A 23856-nucleotide genomic window follows, 5' to 3' on the forward strand; every position below is an offset into this window, starting at 1 on the left:
AACAGTGCCTTCTTCTCTCATAAGAACAACACACTGATGAATTTCTATAGAAATGTGTTTCTTTTTGCCCATTTTTAAAGTCAGAACTCTATTTCCAAGGGTAAAGTGACTTGCAAGAAATGAAAGTGTACTCAATGCTTCAGCAACTTAAAAAGACACTGTATTGCAATGTCCACACTTCATTAAATAGCACAACCCTTTTCGACTGTTCTAATAATAATAATAATAAAACATTTGAGTACCAAATTAACACATTAGAAGATTTTCTTAAAGATTAGGTGGCACTGTATTTTCTTAGTAGACTGGAGTAATAATGATTACTGAAAACACTGAGAATAAAATCTTGATTTTTAAGCCTATTTTGTTTTGGGGTGAATCTTGTGTGACTTAAAAAAACGGCAGCCTATTCTCAAAATTGTTCTTAAATTGTCTCAAATGATCTTTGATTGTCCGATTTCTGTACTGCTATCCACGCCCCTTTTGCACTGCAGCCAAAATTGCGCAGCACACGTTTTGTGTCGAACATGAGGTAGACTCATTTATTTTCAAAAGCTACAAAGACTCCATTCACTTAAAACATGGTTTTCCACCTCTCTTTCGAATCCTACTATGGCGAAGCCGTAGCTCGTAATTATTAATTAGGTCCCGATGACGTTGCTTTGTAACCTTCCAGTGGCGAACGTCTAATTTCTAAATATTAAGTTTGTGTTGCTGACGTTGCACGCTTACCTTTCTAATGGCGAAGGCTCGTCTAATGAATATGAATAATTGTGCCTTCCCAATAGTAGGATTCGTTAAATTCGCCAACTGGACTGCTGAGGCTTCTGCACCACATCCATCTGATCTCATCCACAACCAAGTTTGCCGGCTCCGCATACAGCCTCGGAATTACTGAATGCACACCGCCTTTTCTCTTTTCTATGACTCTGGACGTGCAATGAGTGTTTTCATTCATTTCTTGTGTCCTTTGAAAATGGCCTGGAAGAATATTTATTTTACTGTCTAATTAAAAACGTAGTTTTTCATATTAACTGCGAATTGTTTATTCATTTTTTCACTGGCCACTGAGGCTGCACAGGACCATGGATCCTACACCGACTTCAGAGAAATCGCATCTCATCAACGAAAAAAATGCCAAAATATACTCCTTAAAGATAAACAGGTAAGCATATGGTTATTCACTGCTGCTTTCTTTCTTTTTTTCATTGGGAATATTTTATTTGAGCACAATTAATAGGCTAACGGAAAATGTTATGCCTTCTTAATCAGTATTTTTTTAATTTTTTTTATTATTATTATTTGCAGCATTTTATATAGTGCCCTATTTAAAACAAATAATAATAATAATAATAATAATAATAATTATTATTATTATTATTATTATTTGCAGCATTTTATATAGTGCCCTATTTAAAAAATAATAATAATAATAATAATAATAATAATTATTATTATTATTATTTGCAGCATTTTATATAGTGCCCTATTTAAAAAGAAATAATAATAATAATAATAATAATAATAATTATTATTATTTGCAGCATTTTATATAGTGCCCTATTTAAAATAATAATAATAATAATAATAATAATAATAATAATTATTATTATTATTATTATTATTATTATTATTATTATTATTATTATTATTATAGTAATAATAAAAATAAAAATATTTCCAAAACAAAGGTTAAACCATTCTGCGTTTACAAGCCTTTACAAGATGACAGACTCGCACAGTGTGATATGAATTTTGATATATTTGAGTTGAATTTTTTTTTAACTCACAACAGCAATTCATTATGATGCTACACGTGTCTTCTATAAACCGCCCATAACTCGAGTCTCTTAAGCAGGTGTGAGATGCTTATATTTTGAATGAAGTGACTATTTTTATGATTCAGTTCGTTTCGGACAAACCTGTGACCAATGGCCTTAGAGAACTTCAAAGAGCAGAAGGCTGAGCGTTACCTACATAATATGACTGTATGGTCTTCATGTATGGAAATTACATAAGATATTAACGTTTGAACGCATGTCATGATGATATGATGGTGACTTCATCAGGAAAGAACAGAGAGTTTATAAAGAATACAGTTGTATTTCAATCCGAAATGACATACGATTTCTGTCATTGCATGCAAATTATTTTTTTTAGGGGTTAATTTAATTTTAGACCCAGAATCTAACATTTTTATTGATTTTTTTTCTTTCTTGCTGTCATTTTGTTTCTTTTAGGTCAAACATAAATCTAACTCGGATAAAATTAATAACTTTAGACGCTTTAAAGATGCACTAGCTTTCTACATTCTTTTTTCTTCTTTATCTTAGCTCTCATACTTTTCTCCCGCATGCCCAACTAAAATCATCCTAAAAGCATGTTCAGAGAGAAAGATAGTACTTTCAGGACCATGGACAGATACACGCGAGACGTTAATGTGGCAAGCATAAATCGCATGTGCCAACTCATAAAATCGCAGCAAATATAAATATTTGGTTATTCCTTATTAGACAGATGGAAGGACATTTTCGAACCAATTAAGTCAAAGTCAGAAAAATAAAATAAAAATAATAATAATAATTAAAAAAAAAAAAAAATCTGTATTTTGGCGCATTTCAAAGGCCTACATTAGTTAGAACGAAAATCGGTCAGGATTTATCATGAATACAACGAATTTTATTAACAATGTGTCACAAACAGTACCAAAATATACAGCTACAATTATTATTACATCAATGATATGTTTGAAATTTACGATGAAATTGTACATTTTAATCAGGTATGCGTCAATTAAGCGTGCGACATTGTACTTTTATTATATAACACTTTCATAGTAATAAACCCATGTAAAGACATATAAAGAACACATTTCTGCATGTGAAAGTGAGTGTGATCTCACAATTTAGAACAGCAGATATGAAAGGAAATGCTTAATTAGAACTTATTTGGCAAACTGCCCGTGCGACAAAGTAAACGCTCAGCAGGGGCAGTCTGATGATGTGTAGATCATTGTTCAATTGCCGATTAGGTTTGAGTTATTTTGCCTTGGAAGTAATATTGCTGTTGTGTGCAGGAAATTGCAATGAGTAGCTTACTATTTTGCATTAGCTGGTGTGTGTTGTGGAAAGCTCATGGAAGGCAGGATTGAATGGATGTGGCAAAAGCTTTGTAATGCTTCTTTACCAAGATATAAAGAAAAATCTCTAGTCACTTAACATAATTTTAGCTTGGTGACACAATACATTCACAATAAGGCTGTTATTTCAGAGGATGGAACCAGTAAGTCACCTGAACAAATGTTGAGGGACATTAAAAAAGGATAGCTGAGATAGTGATTGTCCTGAAAGTTATTATTGAATTAGACATTGTAACCATGGGGAGCATCCTGTTTTGTTGGCTGAAAATCTACCATGCTTGCTGTTTCTTGCAATGCAAGCTTTTTACCAGTGCTAAAGCAAACGGATTGCCCGTTTTGTAACTTACAATGGCTTTTGATACTAATTTAATGCATCCGTAACATTGTCACCATCATCTCAGTGAATTCACCATTCCCTGCTCTTTTGTAAGGCTTTTTCTGTCTGAGATGTCTTATCACAGCTGTGAACATTCATCATTTTGCAATATCTCTAACGTGTCTTATAAATATCCAGTTATTTCAAGAATAATAATTAAGTACTGGTGTTGTTATTATTGCAATCTGTTAATACTATATTTAATTTTTTTTATATATAAAAAGATTCGAATTTAAAACGTTTTTTACGTAATTTTTAAATAGCCTAAAAACTATAAAAATGCGCAATCAATGCATTGCATTTTTACGCAAAAAAAAAACAAAACAAAAAACAAACAAACAAACAAACAAACAAACAAAAACAACAACAAATTGCAAAGTACTTCTCCAATTGCGTGTGTAATGATTTTTGATTTGATTTCATGCGCCACTGCATTGCCACAGGACCGAAATCATGTTTCATTCTGAGCAGATGAGACTCAAATCTGTAGTACTGCTTTCGGTCAAACTGTAAACATCTGTGCATGTACTTTAACTGCAGAAAATAAAATATTTAATGGATTTAACAGGTACCCCAATCTATTTGGGTTACTGTACAAACAGAGAAGAAAGTAGCCTAGACTTGATAGTTTTAGAGGATGGATTTGGAGTGTCTTGTAAAAATAGTGAGGGAAATAAGCATGGCTGTCAATGGTCAACTCTATTCCACATAACAAAAGTATTTTTCTGCTCTTTCTTAAAAAAAAAAAAAAAAAAAAAGAAAAGAAAAAGCCTATTACAGTAGGCTATGTGATCGTTTGCACATTAATGCCAATAAACCCACGGACGAGGCATCTCAGTTCTGCGTTGTGTTTTCTTTAACTTGCATGTAATGGAGACATGCCCTATTGTGAGCACGATAGTTGTTTTTAAATAATAGTCAAATGAATGTCCTAAATAAATATAAGCAACATCAACTCAAACTACATAAACTTTAGAATGTGTTCTCTATAATACAAAAGTTTCTAGTGCTGAATGTATCAATAATTCAAGTAAAGAAATAATAATAATAAAAATAGCAGCCAACGTATCATGTCTGTGTCCCGGTGGGGTGATTAAACAGACGCCGTGTTCCACTCGACTGCGTCCTTTCAGCAGCCGCGCGCCACAGTAGCCTGGTTATCTCATGCGCAGCGAGATTGCGCTTTCCGCCCCATTAGCCCCATCATAGCGACTCTCTCATCAACACACAAGACAGAACGGCCCGAAACGGCCAAGTCAGCAGATTCAGTCTGATCTATATCATTATGACATGAGAAAAACATGTGTGCTTCACAAGCAAGACACTAGTGCGCATTTTTACATTTTTAAATTTGGGTAATTATTGAACGGGTGCCATTTGTGTTTACCATTATTATGTTTAGATAATGGGTTTAACGATTAATAGCCGACACAGCTTTTACTGTGTGTTATTTATTCACTGTAAAAAGTAGTAACCTGCTGTTGGAGTTAAGGAGCCACCTGATCTAACCCTTAAATTCGTTTTGTTAGTTTAACCTTGTATTTAGGTTGATTCTATAATGTTTAATAATGATGTTAAATAATAACCAGTTAATTTAGATGTTACTACATGAAGCACAATCTTTAGGTTAACATTTTTTTGGCAATTTTCTAAACACAACAATATACAGTAATTTTTTTTTTTCTTTATGGGTTCAAGTGTCATTTTTTAGAATACCAGAGTACTACCACGGTACATGTAATGTCAAAACAGGGTAATATCATGTTATTTTTTTCATGCAATGTTATGATTTTCTTTACGGTGGAAATGTATTTACTTGCAGTTCGTGTCGTCTGCATCTCACTGTACGTGTCGTTTGTGTCTCACCGTACGTGTCCTCTGCATCTCACTGAACGTGTCTTTTGTGTCTCACTGAACGTGTCTTTTGCGTCTCACTGAACGTGTCTTTTGCGTCTCACTGAACGTGTCTTTTGCGTCTCACTGAACGTGTCTTTTGCGGCTCACTAAATGTGTCTTTTGCATCTCACTGAACGTGTCTTTTGCGTCTCACTGAACGTGTCTTTTGCGGCTCACTGAAAGTGTCTTTTGCGGCTCACTAAATGTGTCTTTTGCATCTCACTGAAAGTGTCTTTTGCATCTCACTGAATGTGTCTTTTGCGTCTCACTGAAGGTGTCTTTTGCGTCACACTGAACGTGTCTTTTGCGTCTCACTGTACGTGTCGTTTGTGTCTCAGTGAACGTGTCTTTTGCGTCTCACTGAACGTGTCGTTTGTGTCTCAGTGAACGTGTCTTTTGTGTCTCACTGTACGTGTCTTTTGCGTCTCACTGAACGTGTCTTTTGCGTGTCACTGAACGTGTCTTTTGCGTCTCACTGAACGTGTCTTTTGCGTCTCACTGTACGTGTCTTTTTTGTCTCACTGAACGTGTCTTTTGCATCTCACTGAACGTGTCTTTTGCGTCTCACTGTACGTGTCTTTTGTGTCTCACTGTACGTGTATTTTGCGTCTCACTGGATGTGACTTTTTGTCTCACTGAACGTGTCGTTTGTGTCTCAGTGAACGTGTCTTTTGCGTCTCACTGTACGTGTCTTTTGCGTCTCACTGAACGTGTCTTTTGCGTCTCACTGAACGTGTCTTTTGTGTCTCACTGTACGTGTCTTTTTTGTCTCACTGAACGTGTCTTTTGCGTCTCACTGAACGTGTCTTTTGCGTCTCAGTGAACGTGTCTTTTGTGTCTCACTGTACGTGTATTTTGCGTCTCACTGGACGTGACTTTTTGTCTCACTGAACATGTCGTTTGTGTCTCAGTGAACGTGTCTTTTGTGTCTCACTGTACGTGTCTATTTTGTCTCACTGAACATGTCTTTTGTGTCTCACTGTACCTGTCTTTTGTGTCTCACTGAACGTGTCTTTTGTGTCTCACTGAACATGTCTTTTGTGTCTCACTGAACATGTCTTTTGTGTCTCACTGAACGTGTCTTTTGTGTCTCACTGTATGTGTCTTTTGCGTCTCACTGAACGTGATTTTTTGTCTCACTGAACGTGTCTTTTGCGTCTCACTGAACGTGTCTTTTGTGTCTCACTGTACATGTCTTTTTTGTCTCACTGAACATGTCTTATGTGTCTCACTGAACATGTCTTTTGTGTCTCACTGTACCTGTCTTTTGTGTCTTACTGAACATGTCTTTTTTGTCTCACTGAATGTGTCTTTTGCGTCTCACTAAATGTGTCTTTTGTGTCTCACTGTACCTGTCTTTTGCATCTCACTGAATGTGTCTTTTGCGTCTCACTGAATGTCTTTTTCGTCTCACTGTACCTGTCTTTTGTGTCTCACTGTACCTGTCTTTTGCATCTCACTGAATGTGTCTTTTGCGTCTCACTGAACGTGTCTTTTGCGTCTCACTGAACGTGTCTTTTGCGTCTCACTGAACGTGTCTTTTGCGTCTCACTGAATGTGTCTTTTGCATCTCACTGAATGTGTCTTTTGTGTCTCACTGTACCTGTCTTTTGTGTCTCACTGAACGTGTCTTTTGCGTCTCACTGAATGTGTCTTTTGCGTCTCACTGAACGTGTCTTTTGCGTCTCACTGAACGTGTATTTTGCGTCTCACTGAACGTGTCCTTTGCATCTCACTGAATGTGTCTTTTGCGTCTCACTAAATGTGTCTTTTGCGTCTTACTGTACCTGTCCTTTGCGTCTCACTGAACGTGTCGTTTGTGTCTCAGTGAACATGTCTTTTGTGTCTCACTGTACGTGTCTTTTGCGTCTCATTGAACGTGTCTTTTGCGTGTCACTGAACATGTCTTTTGCTTCTCACTGTACCTGTCTTTTGCGTCTCACTGAACGTGTATTTTGCGTCTCACTGAACGTGTCTTTTGCGTCTCACTGAACGTGTATTTTGCGTCTCACTGAACGTGTCTTTTGTGTCTCAATGTACGTGTCTTTTTTGTCTCACTGAACGTGTCTTTTACGTCTCACTGAACGTGTCTTTTGCGTCTCACTGTACGTGTCTTTTGTGTCTCACTGTACGTCTTTTGCGTCTCACTGAATGTGACTTTTTGTCTCACTGAATGTGTCTTTTGCGTCTCATTGAATGTGTCTTTTGTGTCTCACTGTACGTGTCTTTTTTGTCTCACTGAACGTGTCTTTTGCATCTCCCTGAACATGTCTTTTGTGTCTCACTGAACGTGTCTTTTGCGTCTCACTGAACATGTCTTTTGCATCTCACTGAACGTGTTGTTTGCATCTCAATGAACGTGTCATTTGTGTCTCACTGTATGTGTCGTTTGCGTCTCACTGAACGTGTCTTTTGCATCTCACTGAACATGTCTTTTCCGTCTCACTGTACATGTCTTTTTGTCTCACTGAACGTGTCTTTTCCGTCTCACTGAACGTGTCTTTTGTGTCTCACTGTACGTGTCTTTTTTGTCTCACTGAACATGTCTTTTGCGTCTCACTGAACATGTCTTTTGTGTCTCACTGTACCTGTCTTTTGTGTCTCACTGAACATGTCTTTTTTATCTCACTGAACGTGTCTTTTGCGTCTCACTGAACGTGTCTTTTGCATCTCACTGAATGTGTCTTTTGCGTCTCACTGAATATGTCTTTTGCGTTTCACTGAACGTGTCTTTTGCGTCTCACTGAACATGTATTTTGCATCTCACTGAACGTGTCCTTTGCGTCTCACTGAACGTGTCTTTTGCGTCTCACTGTACGTGTCTTTTGCGTCTCACTGTACGTGTCTTTTGTGTCTCACTGTACGTCTTTTGCGTCTCACTGAATGTGACTTTTTGTCTCACTGAATGTGTCTTTTGCGTCTCATTGAACGTGTCTTTTGTGTCTCAATGTACATGTCTTTTTTGTCTCACTGAACGTGTCTTTTGCATCTCCCTGAACATGTCTTTTGCGTCTCACTGAACGTGTCTTTTGCGTCTCACTGAACGTGTCTTTGCATCTCACTGTACCTGTCTTTTGCGTCTCACTGAACGTGTCTTTTGCGTCTCACTGAACATGTCTTTTGCATCTCACTGTACCTGTCCTTTGCGTCTCACTGAACGTGTTGTTTGCATCTCAATGAACGTGTCGTTTGTGTCTCACTGTACGTGTCGTTTGCGTCTCACTGATCATGTCTTTTGCATCTCACTGAACATGTCTTTTCCGTCTCACTGAACGTGTCTTTTGTGTCTCACTGTACATGTCTTTTTGTCTCACTGAACGTGTCTTTTGCGTCTCACTGAATGTGTCTTTTGCGTCCCACTGTACGTGTCTTTTGCGTCTCACTGAACGTGTCTTTTGCGTCTCACTGAACATGTCTTTTGCGTCTCACTGTACGTGTCGTTTGCATCTCACTGTATGTCGTTTGCGTCTCACTGAACATGTTGTCTGCATCTCACTGAACGTGTTGTTTTCGTCTCCCTTAATGTGTCTTTTGCGTCTCAATTTACGAGTCGTTTGCATCTCACTGTACGTGTTGTTTGCGTCTCACTGAACATGTCATCTGCATCTCACTGAGCGTGTCGTTTTCGTCTCCCTGAACATGTCTTTTGCGTCTCACTGTACATGTCATTTTCATCTCACTGAACGTGTCTTTTACGTCTCACTGAACGTGTTTTATGTGTCTCACTGAACATGTCTTTTGCATCTCACTGTACCTGTCCTTTGCGTCTCACTGAACGTGTTGTTTGCATCTCAATGAACGTGTCGTTTGTGTCTCACTGTACGTGTCGTTTGCGTCTCACTGATCATGTCTTTTGCATCTCACTGAACATGTCTTTTCCGTCTCACTGAACGTGTCTTTTCCGTCTCACTGAACGTGTCTTTTGTGTCTCACTGTACATGTCTTTTTGTCTCACTGAACGTGTCTTTTGCGTCTCACTGAATGTGTCTTTTGCGTCCCACTGTACGTGTCTTTTGCGTCTCACTGAACGTGTCTTTTGCGTCTCACTGAACATGTCTTTTGCGTCTCACTGTACATGTCGTTTGCATCTCACTGTATGTCGTTTGCGTCTCACTGAACATGTTGTCTGCATCTCACTGAACGTGTTGTTTTCGTCTCCCTTAATGTGTCTTTTGCGTCTCAATTTACGAGTCGTTTGCATCTCACTGTACGTGTTGTTTGCGTCTCACTGAACATGTCATCTGCATCTCACTGAACATGTTGTTTTCATCTCCCTTAACGTGTCATTTGCATCTCACTGTACGTGTCATTTGCGTCTCACTGAACGTGACTTTTGCGTCTCACTGAACGTGTTGTTTTAATCTCCCTTAACGTGTCTTTTGAGTCTCACTGTATGTGTCGTTTGCGTCTCACTGTACGTGTCTTTTACGTCTCACTGAACGTGTCATCTGCATCTCACTGAACGCGTTGTTTTCGTCTCCCTTAATGTGTCTTTTGCATCTCACTGTACGTGTCGTTTGTGTCTCACTGAACGTGTCTTTTGCGTCTCACAGTACGTGTCTTTTGCATCGCACTGAACGTGTCGTTTGCATCTCAGTGAACATGTCGTTTGCGTCTGCCTTAACTTTGCTTCACATAGACCTTATTCACAGCATCGCCATCTTTGATTTTTAATAAGAATGACAACGAGGCTGTAAATCTCCACCTTTGACCAGAATGTGGAAGTGAAAGTGTAGATTTTCATTAAAAAAGGACTTAAATATTGGTCAGTTTCTCACCCACACCTCTCATATAGCCTCTGGAGTGAAACTGCACCTCTCAGAAAAAAAGAATAATATGATTGTGTTCCTCACATATTCTTGTATGGGAAGGGGGGGGGTCACATGGGAGGAGACAAGGCAGATTAGGGGAATTGCCTAGTCTGCCTATAGCTAGCATTGGCTCTGATGTCTTTGCTTATTTTCTAACTTTATTTTATTTTTTGCTAGGTTTGTCTTGAGGGGACAATCTTAAATTGTCATAACATGTCAAACTGTATCATAGTTGTTTTTTTTTTAAGTAAACAACTGTTCATTAAAACTGTATATTTGTACAAATATCAACATTAAATTCTTTCAAATAAGGGCCTTGTATAATGTCATGACCATGAGCACAAGGATAGAAATGACTAAGACTAAGACAAAAGAAAACTGTTGCCATCAACGCCATCTATCTATAATAATTGATAATAAACTTGTAATAAAGGTATTCTTTGTCTGGTAAAATGCTTAAAATCTTATAGAAATGAACTAAGGTGATAGCAAATCACCTTTGTTAAAATGGACAAAGGTCCCATGTCAAAGAATGACCCATTTGCATGATATGATATTGCAAAATTTGTTTCTTTTAATTCATGCATAAACCCTGATCGGCTACATAGCAACCAGGAACGTTTATCTGTATGTGTAAGGGCTGATTTACATGTTTATACAGATTAAAATGTCAGTTAAATGAAATAGCTGTACATAAAACTGCATGTCTCCTGCTTTGTTTTCAGTGAATTCTCAGGTTCCAAAGAAAGTTGCCCAAACCTGCCTTTGGGAAATGGTGATATGGCTGGTGCTATAGAACTGAAGAGGCCTGTTGGAACTCATTGCCATGGAAATAAAGCAATGTATGAGGAGAGTCATGAGAAACTCATAGCAAAGAAGAAACTCTGCATTGCCTCCATAGTCTGTCTGGTTTTCATGATTGGAGAGGTTATAGGTAAGAACTTGGTCCCTTTTCAGGGAAAGTACAGGGTTTATTGGAATGATTAAACTGGGAGGCAAAATTGTTAAAATCTTGGTTAAAGTTAAAAGTAAGAATCTGTAGATCTTGTTTTCAAATTTCTAAATTGGCTTAAAGAAATATTTCAGGTTCAATATAAAGTTAAGCTGAGTCCACAGCGTTTGTGGCATAATATTGGTTAGCAATTGGTTATTTCAACTCGTCTCTTGTTTATTTAAAAAACAGCAAAAATCTTGGTAATATAATGGCACTTACAATAGAAGTAAATGGGCTGAATTAATAAACAAAATTACACAAAATGATATCCTCAAGACATAAATATTATACAGTACTTGTTAACAGGATTTTAGTGTGATAAAATCAGGGATTTACCAGCATTACGGCATTTGGCAGATTAGAGGGTTTACTGCTATTACACCGTCATGCCAACTAAGTTGTAATATAAATGTACACATATGAGATTGAGTGAATTAATAACATTAAAATCATGTAAACATGAATAATGTTTAAGTCTTGTGGCTATACTTTTAAAACAATGTGTCTTGTAATTTTTATGGACTGGCCCCTTTCACTTCTATTGTATAGGTTTTACTGTACCCACGATTTAGCTTTTTCATATACAATAAACAAAGTACGAGACAAAATATTTTTTTGTGGTAATCAGCATTATGCCATATGTCAAATGAGCTTAGTTTGTATTTAACCCGGAACATTCCTTTAAACATATTTATTTAAAAGCACAACTTATTACAAATAGTAGGTAGAAAACGTACGAAATTACCTAATTTAAAAAGTTTAACTTCAGTTGAGACAATACCATTAGAAATAAAATAAAACAGAACTTGAATGTCAGCCTTTTATTTTGCTTTGTACTTGAGTACAAAGTTGTTTTCAACAAGATAAATGCTCTGTTTGCAACATTAAGACATTTGCCATTGTGGTGCAAAATTACTTGAAGATGCTGGATCAAAACCAATCCTTGACTCATCTATTAAACAGTGATAAGCAGACTTTTTCTCTGTTTTATTCAGCCTGTACAGCACTTTTTCTTTCAAATAAGCTCTCAAAATGCAGGGACACAACTTTAAAGTAACTGTGAGTCATCCTCTCTTTTTAAACCAAAGACTATTTATGCTGTGTAAGCATTCTAAAAATCCCCAAAACAAATTAGACCTTAAAGCTGAGGTGTGTCATTTTTGTTAAAATACTTTCTCATATCCCAGCTAAAATTCAGAGACAACTCTAAGTAACCATTTGTAGGCTGATTTTCCCAAAAGTTTAAAAAATTGTGGCTCTGTATGTTTGACTATCCCAACCAGCCCGACACAGCAACATTGGCTCAACCACACACACTATCTGTTTACTTATCTCATAGTAACTCACTTCCCTTTTTCTGTGTTCTTTCTATGCAGGTGGCTATCTAGCACACAGTCTGGCCATCATGACCGATGCTGCCCACCTTCTGACCGATTTTGGCAGTATGATGGTCAGTCTTTTCTCACTCTGGATCTCCACAAGACCAGCCACAAAGATAATGAACTTTGGCTGGCACAGATCAGGTGAGACCAGCCCAGATTTTTAGGAAACCAGACCACATGGTTTACATCAATTCACTATTACATCCCACTTCGATAGAACACCATATTTGTCTCATTTGAATTCACAGAGATTCTGGGAGCACTGATATCTGTAATGTCCATCTGGATCGTGACTGGGGTGTTGGTGTACCTCGCCATTGAGAGGATTGTTAAAAATGATTATGAGATCGATGGCCATGTGATGGTTGTAACCTCTGGTTGTGCTGTTGTGGTCAACATTATGTGAGTAGACCGAAATTAGATTCCACCAACAGCTTTTTTCGAAAGAGATTCAATAAGAATCTTGTGTTAAATTGATATGATTTTGATTGCTTTATATTACAGAATGGCATATATTCTACACCATTCCACGACTTTTCACAGTCACGGTTCAGGTTACCACAAGATTGATGAGAATGGGATGAGCCCAGTGGGCCATGGCCACTCCCACAGCCTCCTTGGTAGTCATGGGAACACCAGTGTCAGAGCAGCATTTATTCATGTTTTGGGGGATCTGTTACAGAGCTTTGGAGTGATGGTGGCAGCCATTATAATCTACTTCAGGGTAAATTAATATATTTAATATTAAAAACTTTAAAGAGATTGTTCACCCAAAAGTGAAAATACTGTCATCAATTACTCACCCTCATTACATTCCAATCCTGTATGACTTTCTTTCTTCTGTGGAACACAAAATCTGAATATTAGCCTTGGTCACCATTCACTTTTATTGTATGGAAGAAAAAAAAGTGCAGTGAAAGTGAATGGTGACTAAGGCTAACATTCAACGGTCTGTAACAACACAAGTGCGAGTAAATGTTAAAGGGATAGTTCACCCAAAAATGAAAATTCTCTCATCATTTACTCACCATCAAACCATCCCAGATGTGTAAGACTTTCTTTCTTCAGCAGAACACAAAACTTTGTAGGTCCTGACAATGCAAGTGAATGACCTTTGTAGCTCCAAAAATCACATAAAGGAAACAAAAGTAATCCATTTGACTCAAGGGTTTACATCCATATCTTCAAAGCAATATAATAGGTATGGGTGAGAAACAGAACAATATTTAAATCCTTTTTTTACTCTAAATATCCACTTTAACTTTCACTTTCAGATGTAAAGTTAAAGTGGAGATTTAGAGTAAAAAAAAGACTTAAATTTTGATCTGTTTCTCACCCACAACTATTATATCTATTCTGAAGATATTGATTTAACCACTGGAGTCTTATGGATTACTTCTATTTCCTTTTTGTGAGTTTTGGAGTTGCAAAGGTCTGATCACCATTCACTTGCACTGAACAGGCCTACAGAGCTGAGATATTCTTCTAAAAATCTTTGTTTGTGTTCTGCTAAAGAAAGAAAGTCATAAACATCAGGGATGGCTTGAGGGTGAGTTAATGATGAAAAATCTTTATTTTCTGTTGAACTATCCCCTTAACAGAATTTAGATTTTTAGGTAAATATCACTTTAAAGATTGTGTGTGACTTCTGTTTAGTCTTAAATACTGTATTTTTTATTTATTTATTTTTTGTTTTGTTTAACCCTCCTATTGCGTTTGGGTTATTTTTGACCCAGTAGAGGTAAATCATAATTTTTAAATACCTCATAGTTTTTCATAGGGTGGTTAGAGTCATGTTGGGTTAACCTCCTTGTGGTCGCTATAATGTGGTTCTCGCTCTCGGTGGGGCACGTGATGAGTTGTGCTTGGATGCCACGGAGAATAGCGTGAAGCCTCCACAAGCGCTAGGTCTCCGCTGTAACGCGCTCAACAAGCCACGTGATAAGATCCACGGATTAAATGTCTCAGACGCGGATGCAATTGAGATTTGTCCTCCGCCACCCGGATTGAGGCGAGTCACTATGCCACCATGAGGACCTAGAGCGCATTGGGAATTGGGCATTCCAAACTGGGGAGAAAAGGGGGAGAAAATCCAAAAAGATAAATAAAAATAAAATATTTACTTACATTTAACCTCTTTCCCATACTCTCTTTTTTGTCTCAAAATGGAACTGCATCTTGTTTACAAACATGCACACACATACACATATAGTCTCACGCACACTCACACACAGAACTGACAAAACAGATGTAACAAACATAACAAATAAACTATATCAAAGGAAACACTGCCTAAAAGGAGGTGTGGCAAGAGAAAAATTCAAGCATACATAGTCTGAGGGTTGAAGGAAGAAAAGTCCACATTTTACTCTGCCGCCCTCTACAGACTGATCTGATAACGAACCAGCTTGCAGCATAATCACACATTAATATTCAGCAGTTCATGCAATAAACAGAATAAGTTTTGTTTGAAAACATTGTATACAAGTACAGATGTTGTGTAGTTGTGTTGTATGGTTGTTTTTCAGCTGTATTGAGTAATTAATGAATATGGAAGTTAATAGGAGAATTACTAGAAATTCTCAATTTAAATATTTATATAAATTGAATGCAGTTATATTTAAATTAAATTTCATATAACCTTGATAAAAAAGATATCTCCACAATTATCGCAGTGGTTTAGCTGTAGTTAATGTACATTTTGAAATGTTAAAAAATTCCTAAATTTTTAATAAAAAAAACTGACATCATACATAACATTTATATTTTTCAATTAACATGCCAAAAATATCGATCTTTTCACATATAATGAACAGCTAAGAAGTTAACAATGAGCTATAATATGGTTTTTGATGAAAAAAATAAGCTTAAGGGTAAATTTTATAAGCTTAAAACTCCACTGGGTCAAAACTGACCCACGAATGCAAAAGGTGTAAGCAGATTTTAAATGCAGTAGGAGGGTTAATGGTGCGACTAAAGTTTAATCAGGATATGGAAACATTTTCAATAACTTATCATTCTTAATAAAGTCTCTTACAAACAAGTAATTTAATTAAATCACCTTGATAAGTAAGAGAACATTGTATTTTTTCCTTGATTCCTGAATGCGCTTCAGTGGAGAATGTTACTTCTGTAATCTGTAGTGTAATGCAATTTGACACTTTCCACAGAAGCATCTGATTCTGCTCTTCATTACATCAGTACCTCCTGTTCTCTCTCAACTTTCTAACGCAGCCAGAATACAAAGTAGCCGATCCCATTTGCACTTTCCTCTTCTCTTTGTTCGTCCTGGGTACCACCAGTACCATCCTGAAAGATGTCTTCCGCATTCTAATGGAGGGTAATTTTAACTTTGAATTACTGACTCTTATTAAATACAGTTTAACTTTTTCATCAATGCACATTATGCATGTAAATGGTCAGTTGTCTATACTTTTGTGTGTGTGTGTGTGTGTGTTTGTGTTTGTGTGTGTGTAAATATTCTGTATATACTGTATACATATCAGAGCAAGTTGTCACTAGGGCTATATCTCAGAATAACGCTAAGATTTGGAGTCAAAAGTCGTGTAAAAGTGTGTTTTATCTAGCAGAGGATTTATATGTTGGTTTCAAACACCTACTTCAAAAGCCTCTTAAATTAGAATAATTTTTGTGATTTCTTTTCTCGAAAGAAATGTTTTACTATTATCATATTTTTGTTATAGCTCATGGATAAATACTCAAACATTATCAAACTCCACTGGCATATATTAAGGCAAGGTTCAACTATATTATGAAGGCAGAAAGTCAGGTCAGGGCATGTTGTCACATGTGTTTTAAATGACATTAATTTATCAATTAGAATATTTCTTGACCAAAACAAAGTTTTGTTATTTTTGTAAATTGCCTTTTCCATTTTTGTTGTTTTATTAAATGTTTTGTGCCTCATATGTGCCTATAAAATGCTGTTTAATGCAGGTGTAGATTTAAAGAGAGGCATAGATTTTGTTTTGATTGTTGTGATTAGGGAACGTGTCATGATGGGGGAATATGTCTCCCCCAATGTTTACACGAAACCTACACCACTGGTTTAGTGGCAGGATGTATGACAGTGACAACTTATCCCATATAGCATAACAACATTCAGTGGTGATAATGGTCAATAGGTGAAAATGGCTTTTTTTGTAGCAAAGACTTAAAGTAATCTGGCTATAAAGAAACTGAGTTTCAAAAATAAACCTATCTGAAAATATTCACTGGAGTAAAAAGTGTGACAACAAGCCCCAGTCTCCCCTATATATTTTAATTACATTTTTACAGTCAGCTAGTGATATGGTGAATCTATACATTTCTCAGTGAATCCATGTAAAGTCATTGTCATGCATTTGTGTTTAGGGGCACCCAAAAGTATAGAGTTTAATTCAGTGAAGGAGTTGCTACTCTCTTTGAAGGCAGTGAAGGCCATGCATAGTCTACACTTGTGGGCTCTTACCTTAGGCCAGAGTCTGCTATCCGTTCACATAGCTATTGGTAAGTTAATTTATTCATAATTTCCTTCACAGCATGCTTATTTAGTTGTTTATTTACTCTCTCATTGTTTATTTTGTTGTCTGTTTGTTATTTAAATTATAATTTCATAGAATTTTTAGAACAATAACTGTTACATAAATGGGTCATTCTCAGAAAATATGAGTCCAGTTTGTGTCCCCATGACTTGTGGAACACAAATAATGGTACCGCTCAATTAGGATCTATTCGTTAACATTAGTTAATGCATTATACAACAAATATAATGAAATAAAAAATGTTAAAGCACTAATTAATCTTGGTTATTGCTAATATATTAAATTGTATTGTTCATTGTTTGTTCATGTTAGTTAATCTTCATTAACTAATGTTAACCTACACAACTTTTAATGTAAAAAAGTACAAGTAGAAAATAACATTTATCAAGATTAAGAAATGCTGTAAAAGTATTGCTTATAGTTTGTTCATGTTCACTATTGTATTATTTTGTTAACAAATATTGGCTCATTATAATGTGTTGCCCCCAAAAACGTAGTCACATTATAAACTTTGTTTAATGTGTAATGCAATTTTCTTGGTCTTTGTTCCTGCACTTTGTTCCTTAACCCCATTAAATATTGAAAATGGGTGAGTAAAACAAAAAACAAGTCCTTTAGACACATTAAAATTCAATGATGGAGACCAATTCACAGGCTCTCCATCACCGATTTATAATAAGCACACCAAAACTGAGTGATACTACCAGAGTTTACTCAATCACTTATACAAAATTATAAGTATGTGAATTCCAAACTTAAATTTCAGGCGCAAAAGACACTGTTTCCTGAGAATGAATTAAAAAAGTTTTGCATTCCATGTTCATTATAAATATATTAAAACTATATGAACATTCAAGCACAGGTTTGGTCATTTTCTATTTAAAGGGATAGTCAACAACAACAACAATAACAACAAAAACAACAACAACAAATTCTCTTATGATTTACTGACCTTCATGTCATCACAGATGTGTATGACTTTCCTTCTTCTGCAGAACACAAACAGACATTTTTAGAAAAATATTTCATCTCTGTAGGTCCATACAGTGCAAGTAAATGGTGACCAAAACTTTGAAGCAAAAAGCAAATACAGGCAGCATAAAAGTAATCCATACAATTTGAGTGGTTCAATCCATGTCTTCTGAAGTGATATGATAGGTGTGGGTGTGAAACAGATCAACATTTAAGTCCTTTTTTACTATAAATTCTCCTCCCTACCCAGTAGGTAGCAATATGCACTGATAATGCGATTTGCCAAAAACAATAGAAGAATGTGAAAGTGAAAGTGAAGACTTATAGTAAAACAAAGGACTTAAATATTGATTTGTTTCTCACTCACACTTATCATATCACTTCTGAAGACATGGACTTATCCACTGGAGTCTTCTGGATTACGTTTATGCTGCCTTAATAGACTTTTTGGACCTTCAAAATCTGGCCACCATTCACTGATATTTTCTTCTAAAAAATGTCATATGTGCTCTGCAAAAGAAAGAAAGTCATACACATCTGGGATGACATGAGTGTGAGTAAATGATGAGAGAATTTTCATTTTTGAGAACTATCTCTTTAAGTCCAAACTAAGTCCTATTTTTTCCCTTGAAGATGAGGATGCTGACCCTCAGTGTGTCTTAAAGGAAGCCACTGAACTTCTTCAGACCAAATTTGGCTTTTACAGCACAACCATTCAAGTGGAGCCTTATTGTGAGGACATGATCTACTGCGCCCAGTGCCAGGACCCTATGGACTAACTTCTCCAAATGTACTGGTGAGAGGAGGCTGCCTGAATAAAATATATGCACACATATTAAGCTTCACAGAGGGTCCAAGCCAGAAATGGAAACACTGTGCAAATGTATATAATCTACATTATGAATATGTGCATGCCAAATGCATTTCTATCAATTAATACCAAGGAAATAAAAAGTGCCATCTTAAAAGTCCATCTTCAGTGTCAAAAAATGCATAGACTTCTGGAAGGAATAGCTTTAAAATGAAGTATTTAAAGGGATGGTTCACTCAGAAATGAAAATGCTGGCATAACTATCTGAAATATCTTCACATATGCAAAGATATACAGAATGGAGCAGCCACCCGTAAATATAAGGGGGTGGTGGCATCACTGTGAGCTTTTTATTGTGGCTTTGCAAGGTTTTGCTAGGCTGGCATCATACATTACAGCATGAGTATACTGTAATTGCCTGTCTGTGCACTTGTAAAAAATGGCTATTGACGTGACTTCCTTAAAAAACAATTAGAATGGGGTTTATTAGGCCCCAGCCAGCCTCTGCTGTCAGTGTGGCTCTCTAATCAATGAGAATGTCTGCCAAAGTGCAGCATCATGTTGTAGGGTTTAAACAGAGATTCTGCTCATGTAATTATGGATTTTGTTGGAGATTTCTTACTAATGCCTGAAGGTACAATGCTATTTACACAAGAAAGCAGGTGATTAACTTAAGAGACATCTGTTTTCCCTCACTGGCTGTGATAGTGAAAGTTTCATTTCGCTTTTGAAGACGAATAGTGGTGCCATTCAGTCATGTCTTCAGGCGTTGGCCAGCCATGGTCTGTGCTGACACAGTTGTGCCTCTATACTCATGTTTTGCACAGGATTTCCATCTCTGATCTCGGTGCCGCCACACTGCCGCAATGACTCTACGACATTCCAGCAAAGTGGTTCAACACTCACGTTTCTTCACTGAGGTCATGGCAGTTACACAAAACAATAAAGCACATAGTTTTAGAATGACCTTATAAAACCAGTTCCCATTTTCACTGTGATATTCTCTTGAAATAGAATATTTATTAATATAACAAAAACAAAGAGCCCCTAAACGTGCACTAATGTTCATTTACAGTATGTGTAGAACAAAGTAATTTGATGAAAAACAGTATAATTCCCGTTCTTAAAGACCAATAAAAGACATGCCACATAACTGTGTTTTAAAGCTTAGGTGTACTAATAAAATGTAGCTGTTGTGATCTGCACTGTGACATTGTGAAAGGGGTAAAATGATTGCTCTTACGAGTTGAGTTGCTTGCATGATTGCTTTGCTGTTTATCGCCTTTGACTGTAATTCAAATAACCACTCTCATAACCGATCAACCTTAGGACCTCACAATCTAACTGAAAGACCTTTCATTACATTAAATTAACTATATTTTGACTATATTTGTTTGAATAAATGAATATATATTTAATACATGTGAATATCACAGCCGTTTATAAAATCTGAGAGAGTGAAAAAAAAATATGATTAAATTAAAGGATAAATGTATGATCTATATTTTTTATTTCATTTTATATTGTTTGTGAGTTGGTGTGTCAAAGCCCTGCATTAAAAATTTAATTTAGTGATTTACAATAGAGTATATGACTCTACATATTTCTCCTGAACTCAGAATGTCAGCTTATGGCGATTTTGCCAAGAAGGACATGTACTTGGGGCGCCGTAATGGGGGCAAGGTTAGTACGATTCTAAGGGTGCTGGACAGACTGGAGGCCTAGCAGAACCTCAAGTCTTTTCCTGCATGATTTTGTGATAAATGGCCACTTTGCACTGGTAAGCTAAAATGAAGACTGCTCTTACGTAATAATAAAATATGATCTTGTGTGTGGGATCCAGTGTTGGGTGTAACGCATTACTGTAATTAAATTACATTTAATTGAAAAAGTAAAGTAAGGGATTACTCTTAATTTTTCAGTAATTTAATTACAGTTACTTGCAATTACTTACATTTAATTACAACACTATGTAATTGTGTTGAATACTGTATAGACTACAGAACAATTAAAACAATAGTGAATTAAAATGTAGCATGTTTAATGTTAAAATGTAGCATGTCTAATGTTAAAATTTATGTTTTCTAATTTAATGCAGTCAGCTTAAATTCTTTGGCCAGTTCATGAATAATTTATTTGATATTATATGAATTTCATGTCTGTCCTTATATTTTTCATCTAGTCGAGGTTGAAAAGGGTTTTAGAAAGTAATTAGTAATAAGTAATGCACTTACTTTTTAGACAGAGTAATTAGTACAGTAATCTAATTACACTGTAGAAGATGTAATTAGTAGTTAGTAATTCATTACTTTTTAAGTAATACCTTACCCAGTACTGGTGGGATCCCCCTTAAGACGTTCAGTGGTTTATCCTAAAAGTGCTTTTAAAAGCTAAATGAGCTTCCCCATTTGTACAGTGTCTGCACTGCACTGCACGCGTCCAAAGCACTAAAGCACTAAACAGCACGCCGCAGACCACAAAACCTGAATTAAACCAGGAATTTTCTACTTATAAATTTTCTACAATATGGAGAATGTCAAGCGTCTTATAAGGCCAGACAGACCCGACATTGTAAATAGCATTTACGAGGAAAAAAATATAATGTGTGCCATTGGCTAGGGTACATAATGATTTGAAAGAAATGTTATAGATTAAGATTAAAACAATAAAAGAAAAAGGAGAAGTCTACTAAATTTTTATTATAACAAAGCAGTTTTAATTAAAGATTTAAATTGTGTTTAGGCTACTGTTTTTTCCTATAACAAATGCTGTAGTTTGTTTTATGTAAACCATAGTTACATTGACTTAATAAATATCCATCCATGGTCAAACTTGTGGTTGTTCTTACAAATGAAAAAAGTGAAATCAAGGGCTTTAAAGCCTGGACCTCTCTGAAGCTCAAGCTATGAGTTTTTCACCTGTATAAAATCTGTTCTATTCTAATGCTCTTGTATGGGAGAAAATCTGGTTTAGTTTGCCTTTAGATATTCCAAAAGATGGTTTAAATCAACATTTAAAACATAAAAATCCAATAATTTGAAACACTGTCCCAACTCACTAAAATAACAAACAGTGAACATTCTAAAATGTATACGTGCATTTTTGATATAGTTATTTCTATTAAATTCTTTGTTATTTTATTGAACTTCTCATTCAAATGAGTTTTTAGTGTCTCTTATTGAATGTGCAGTCATAATTATGTTCACGTTTATTAATAATGAAAATTTTAATGAAAAAATAATAATTGTAAGGGGGCCCAAAAATCCTAACGGTGCCCCTGGGTCCTGGAACAACATTCCTATCAACCAGATTTAAGGCATAGGAAAAAGGTTAGTGGCTTATACACTATTCATATACTTTGCTTGAGATTTGATGTAATTCGTAGTAAGATTAGGTTTAGGGTTTTGCATTTGTTTCTTTGACAAGAATGTTGCTCCAGGACCAATAAAAGATATTGTTCCAGGAAAATCATTCTTACTTGGATAAACATCTTTTGTTAATGGAACAACATTCATGTTTAACATAGTCCTCCTAATACCATCCCAAACTACACTTAAAATCAGTGAAATATTAGGTTGATAAGAATGTTGTTGAAACCCCAATGCTAGCCCTAACACCTACCCTAAGCCTAACTCTCACCCTTAAATCTGACTGGCTGATTTAAATGTTGTTCTAGAAACATTTTGTCCTACTTGGTGAAATCACGGTAAACTTGGGATGTCCTACTTGGTCTTTGCTGTAAGGATTTCTGGTAGTAATCCTACTTGCATTTCAGACATCTAAGGTTTTTATAGCTGATGCAAACTTACATCTTTGGAAAGTAACCAATTATCAAAGATGATTAAATAACAATTATATAGAAAAATAGCTCCTTGGATTTGATGAAACTTAGTCACACAATAAGAGGGTGGAAAACACCCTCCAAAACAGAATGATAGCATTAAAAAGTCTTGACGCAATGGTTGCTGTTTTTCTTTTGGACAGGTAATTACATGTTTTGATTTGTTTTTGATATATTTGTGTGTGTGTGTGTGTGTGTGTTCATACGTGATAGAGGAGGCGTGGCTTTGGAGACACCTCTGAAGCGAGGGCGGGCTCTATGCTTTCAAAGCTAGCTTGCTAACTGCTAGCCTCTCTGGATTACACACCCCATCTTTAAATACTGCGGACATAGCTTAACATGGTTGAAAATGACCTTATATTATAAAATTATGAATCCAAAATCAGTTTTAGGGGCAGTTGCACTCAATAACACAATGAATGCTTCAAAATTGATAGCAGCGTTGAGATGGAACTTTGTTTTTTATTTTTTTTTTACATTTTCTGTATTGTGTCATTAATGTTGTACTGTGGGAATGTAAATAATCTACATAATTATTTTTTGTGTGCCTCAGATTTGTGGATGTGTATAAAAATTGTCTTATTGTATAATATGTCTATAAAAGTCCTTTGTGTAAATGTTATTCTCTGTGACCACATAAAATTACTATATAACTGGAAATTATGATGGGTATTTAATTTTTACATGCTTATAATTTTATATGTGTGACGTGTATGTTAAGATTTTTTTAAACAGTAATAAAATCACGTTAATCAAATAAAACTTCTTGCAATGTCTTTCACATTATATTGTGGTTATAATGTACATCACGCTTTTAGTAAATATTAAATATGCAAAGTATTTAATCTAAAATAATAATATAAAAGAACAAATATATGCATTTAGCTCTAGCCATAAATAGGTCAGTAAACAGAACAAAAAGTGTTTATTAAAAATATCTATATTAACATTGTGCATAGCGCTTCAGGAGAATCTGAAGTGCTAAAAATGCTTTCTCCAATGAATCAGGGCCCAAAACTACTAACCCCGTCCAGACCCTGATAGCGAAAGACAATTCTTTAAATTAATACACAATTATTTCTCTAAATTTGAA

The 23856-nt window shown here is 35.8% G+C and overlaps 1 protein-coding gene across 3 annotated transcripts; it reads left to right on the plus strand.

The window, feature by feature from the left end:
* Positions 1–836: 836 nt before the first annotated feature.
* Positions 837–23490, plus strand: LOC127416455 (zinc transporter 2-like). Of its 3 annotated transcripts, XM_051655832.1 has the most exons (9): positions 837–1162; positions 10945–11153; positions 12590–12736; positions 12844–12997; positions 13100–13319; positions 15830–15935; positions 16970–17104; positions 18745–18907; positions 19750–23490. In XM_051655832.1, the coding sequence occupies exons 1-8, from the start codon at positions 1083–1085 to the stop codon at positions 18888–18890; spliced, it is 1197 nt and encodes a 398-aa protein (XP_051511792.1). In that variant the 5' UTR covers positions 837–1082; the 3' UTR covers positions 18891–18907; positions 19750–23490. The 3 variants fall into 3 exon arrangements, 2 of the variants coding, with proteins under 2 accessions (XP_051511792.1, XP_051511791.1); XR_007893107.1 differs by lacking the exon at positions 19750–23490 and having other exon boundaries at positions 15766–15935; positions 18745–18883; XM_051655831.1 differs by having other exon boundaries at positions 18745–23490.
* Positions 23491–23856: the final 366 nt, after the last annotated feature.

This window comes from Myxocyprinus asiaticus, chromosome 25, assembly GCF_019703515.2.
Source record: "Myxocyprinus asiaticus isolate MX2 ecotype Aquarium Trade chromosome 25, UBuf_Myxa_2, whole genome shotgun sequence".
Taxonomy (NCBI): domain Eukaryota; kingdom Metazoa; phylum Chordata; class Actinopteri; order Cypriniformes; family Catostomidae; genus Myxocyprinus; species Myxocyprinus asiaticus.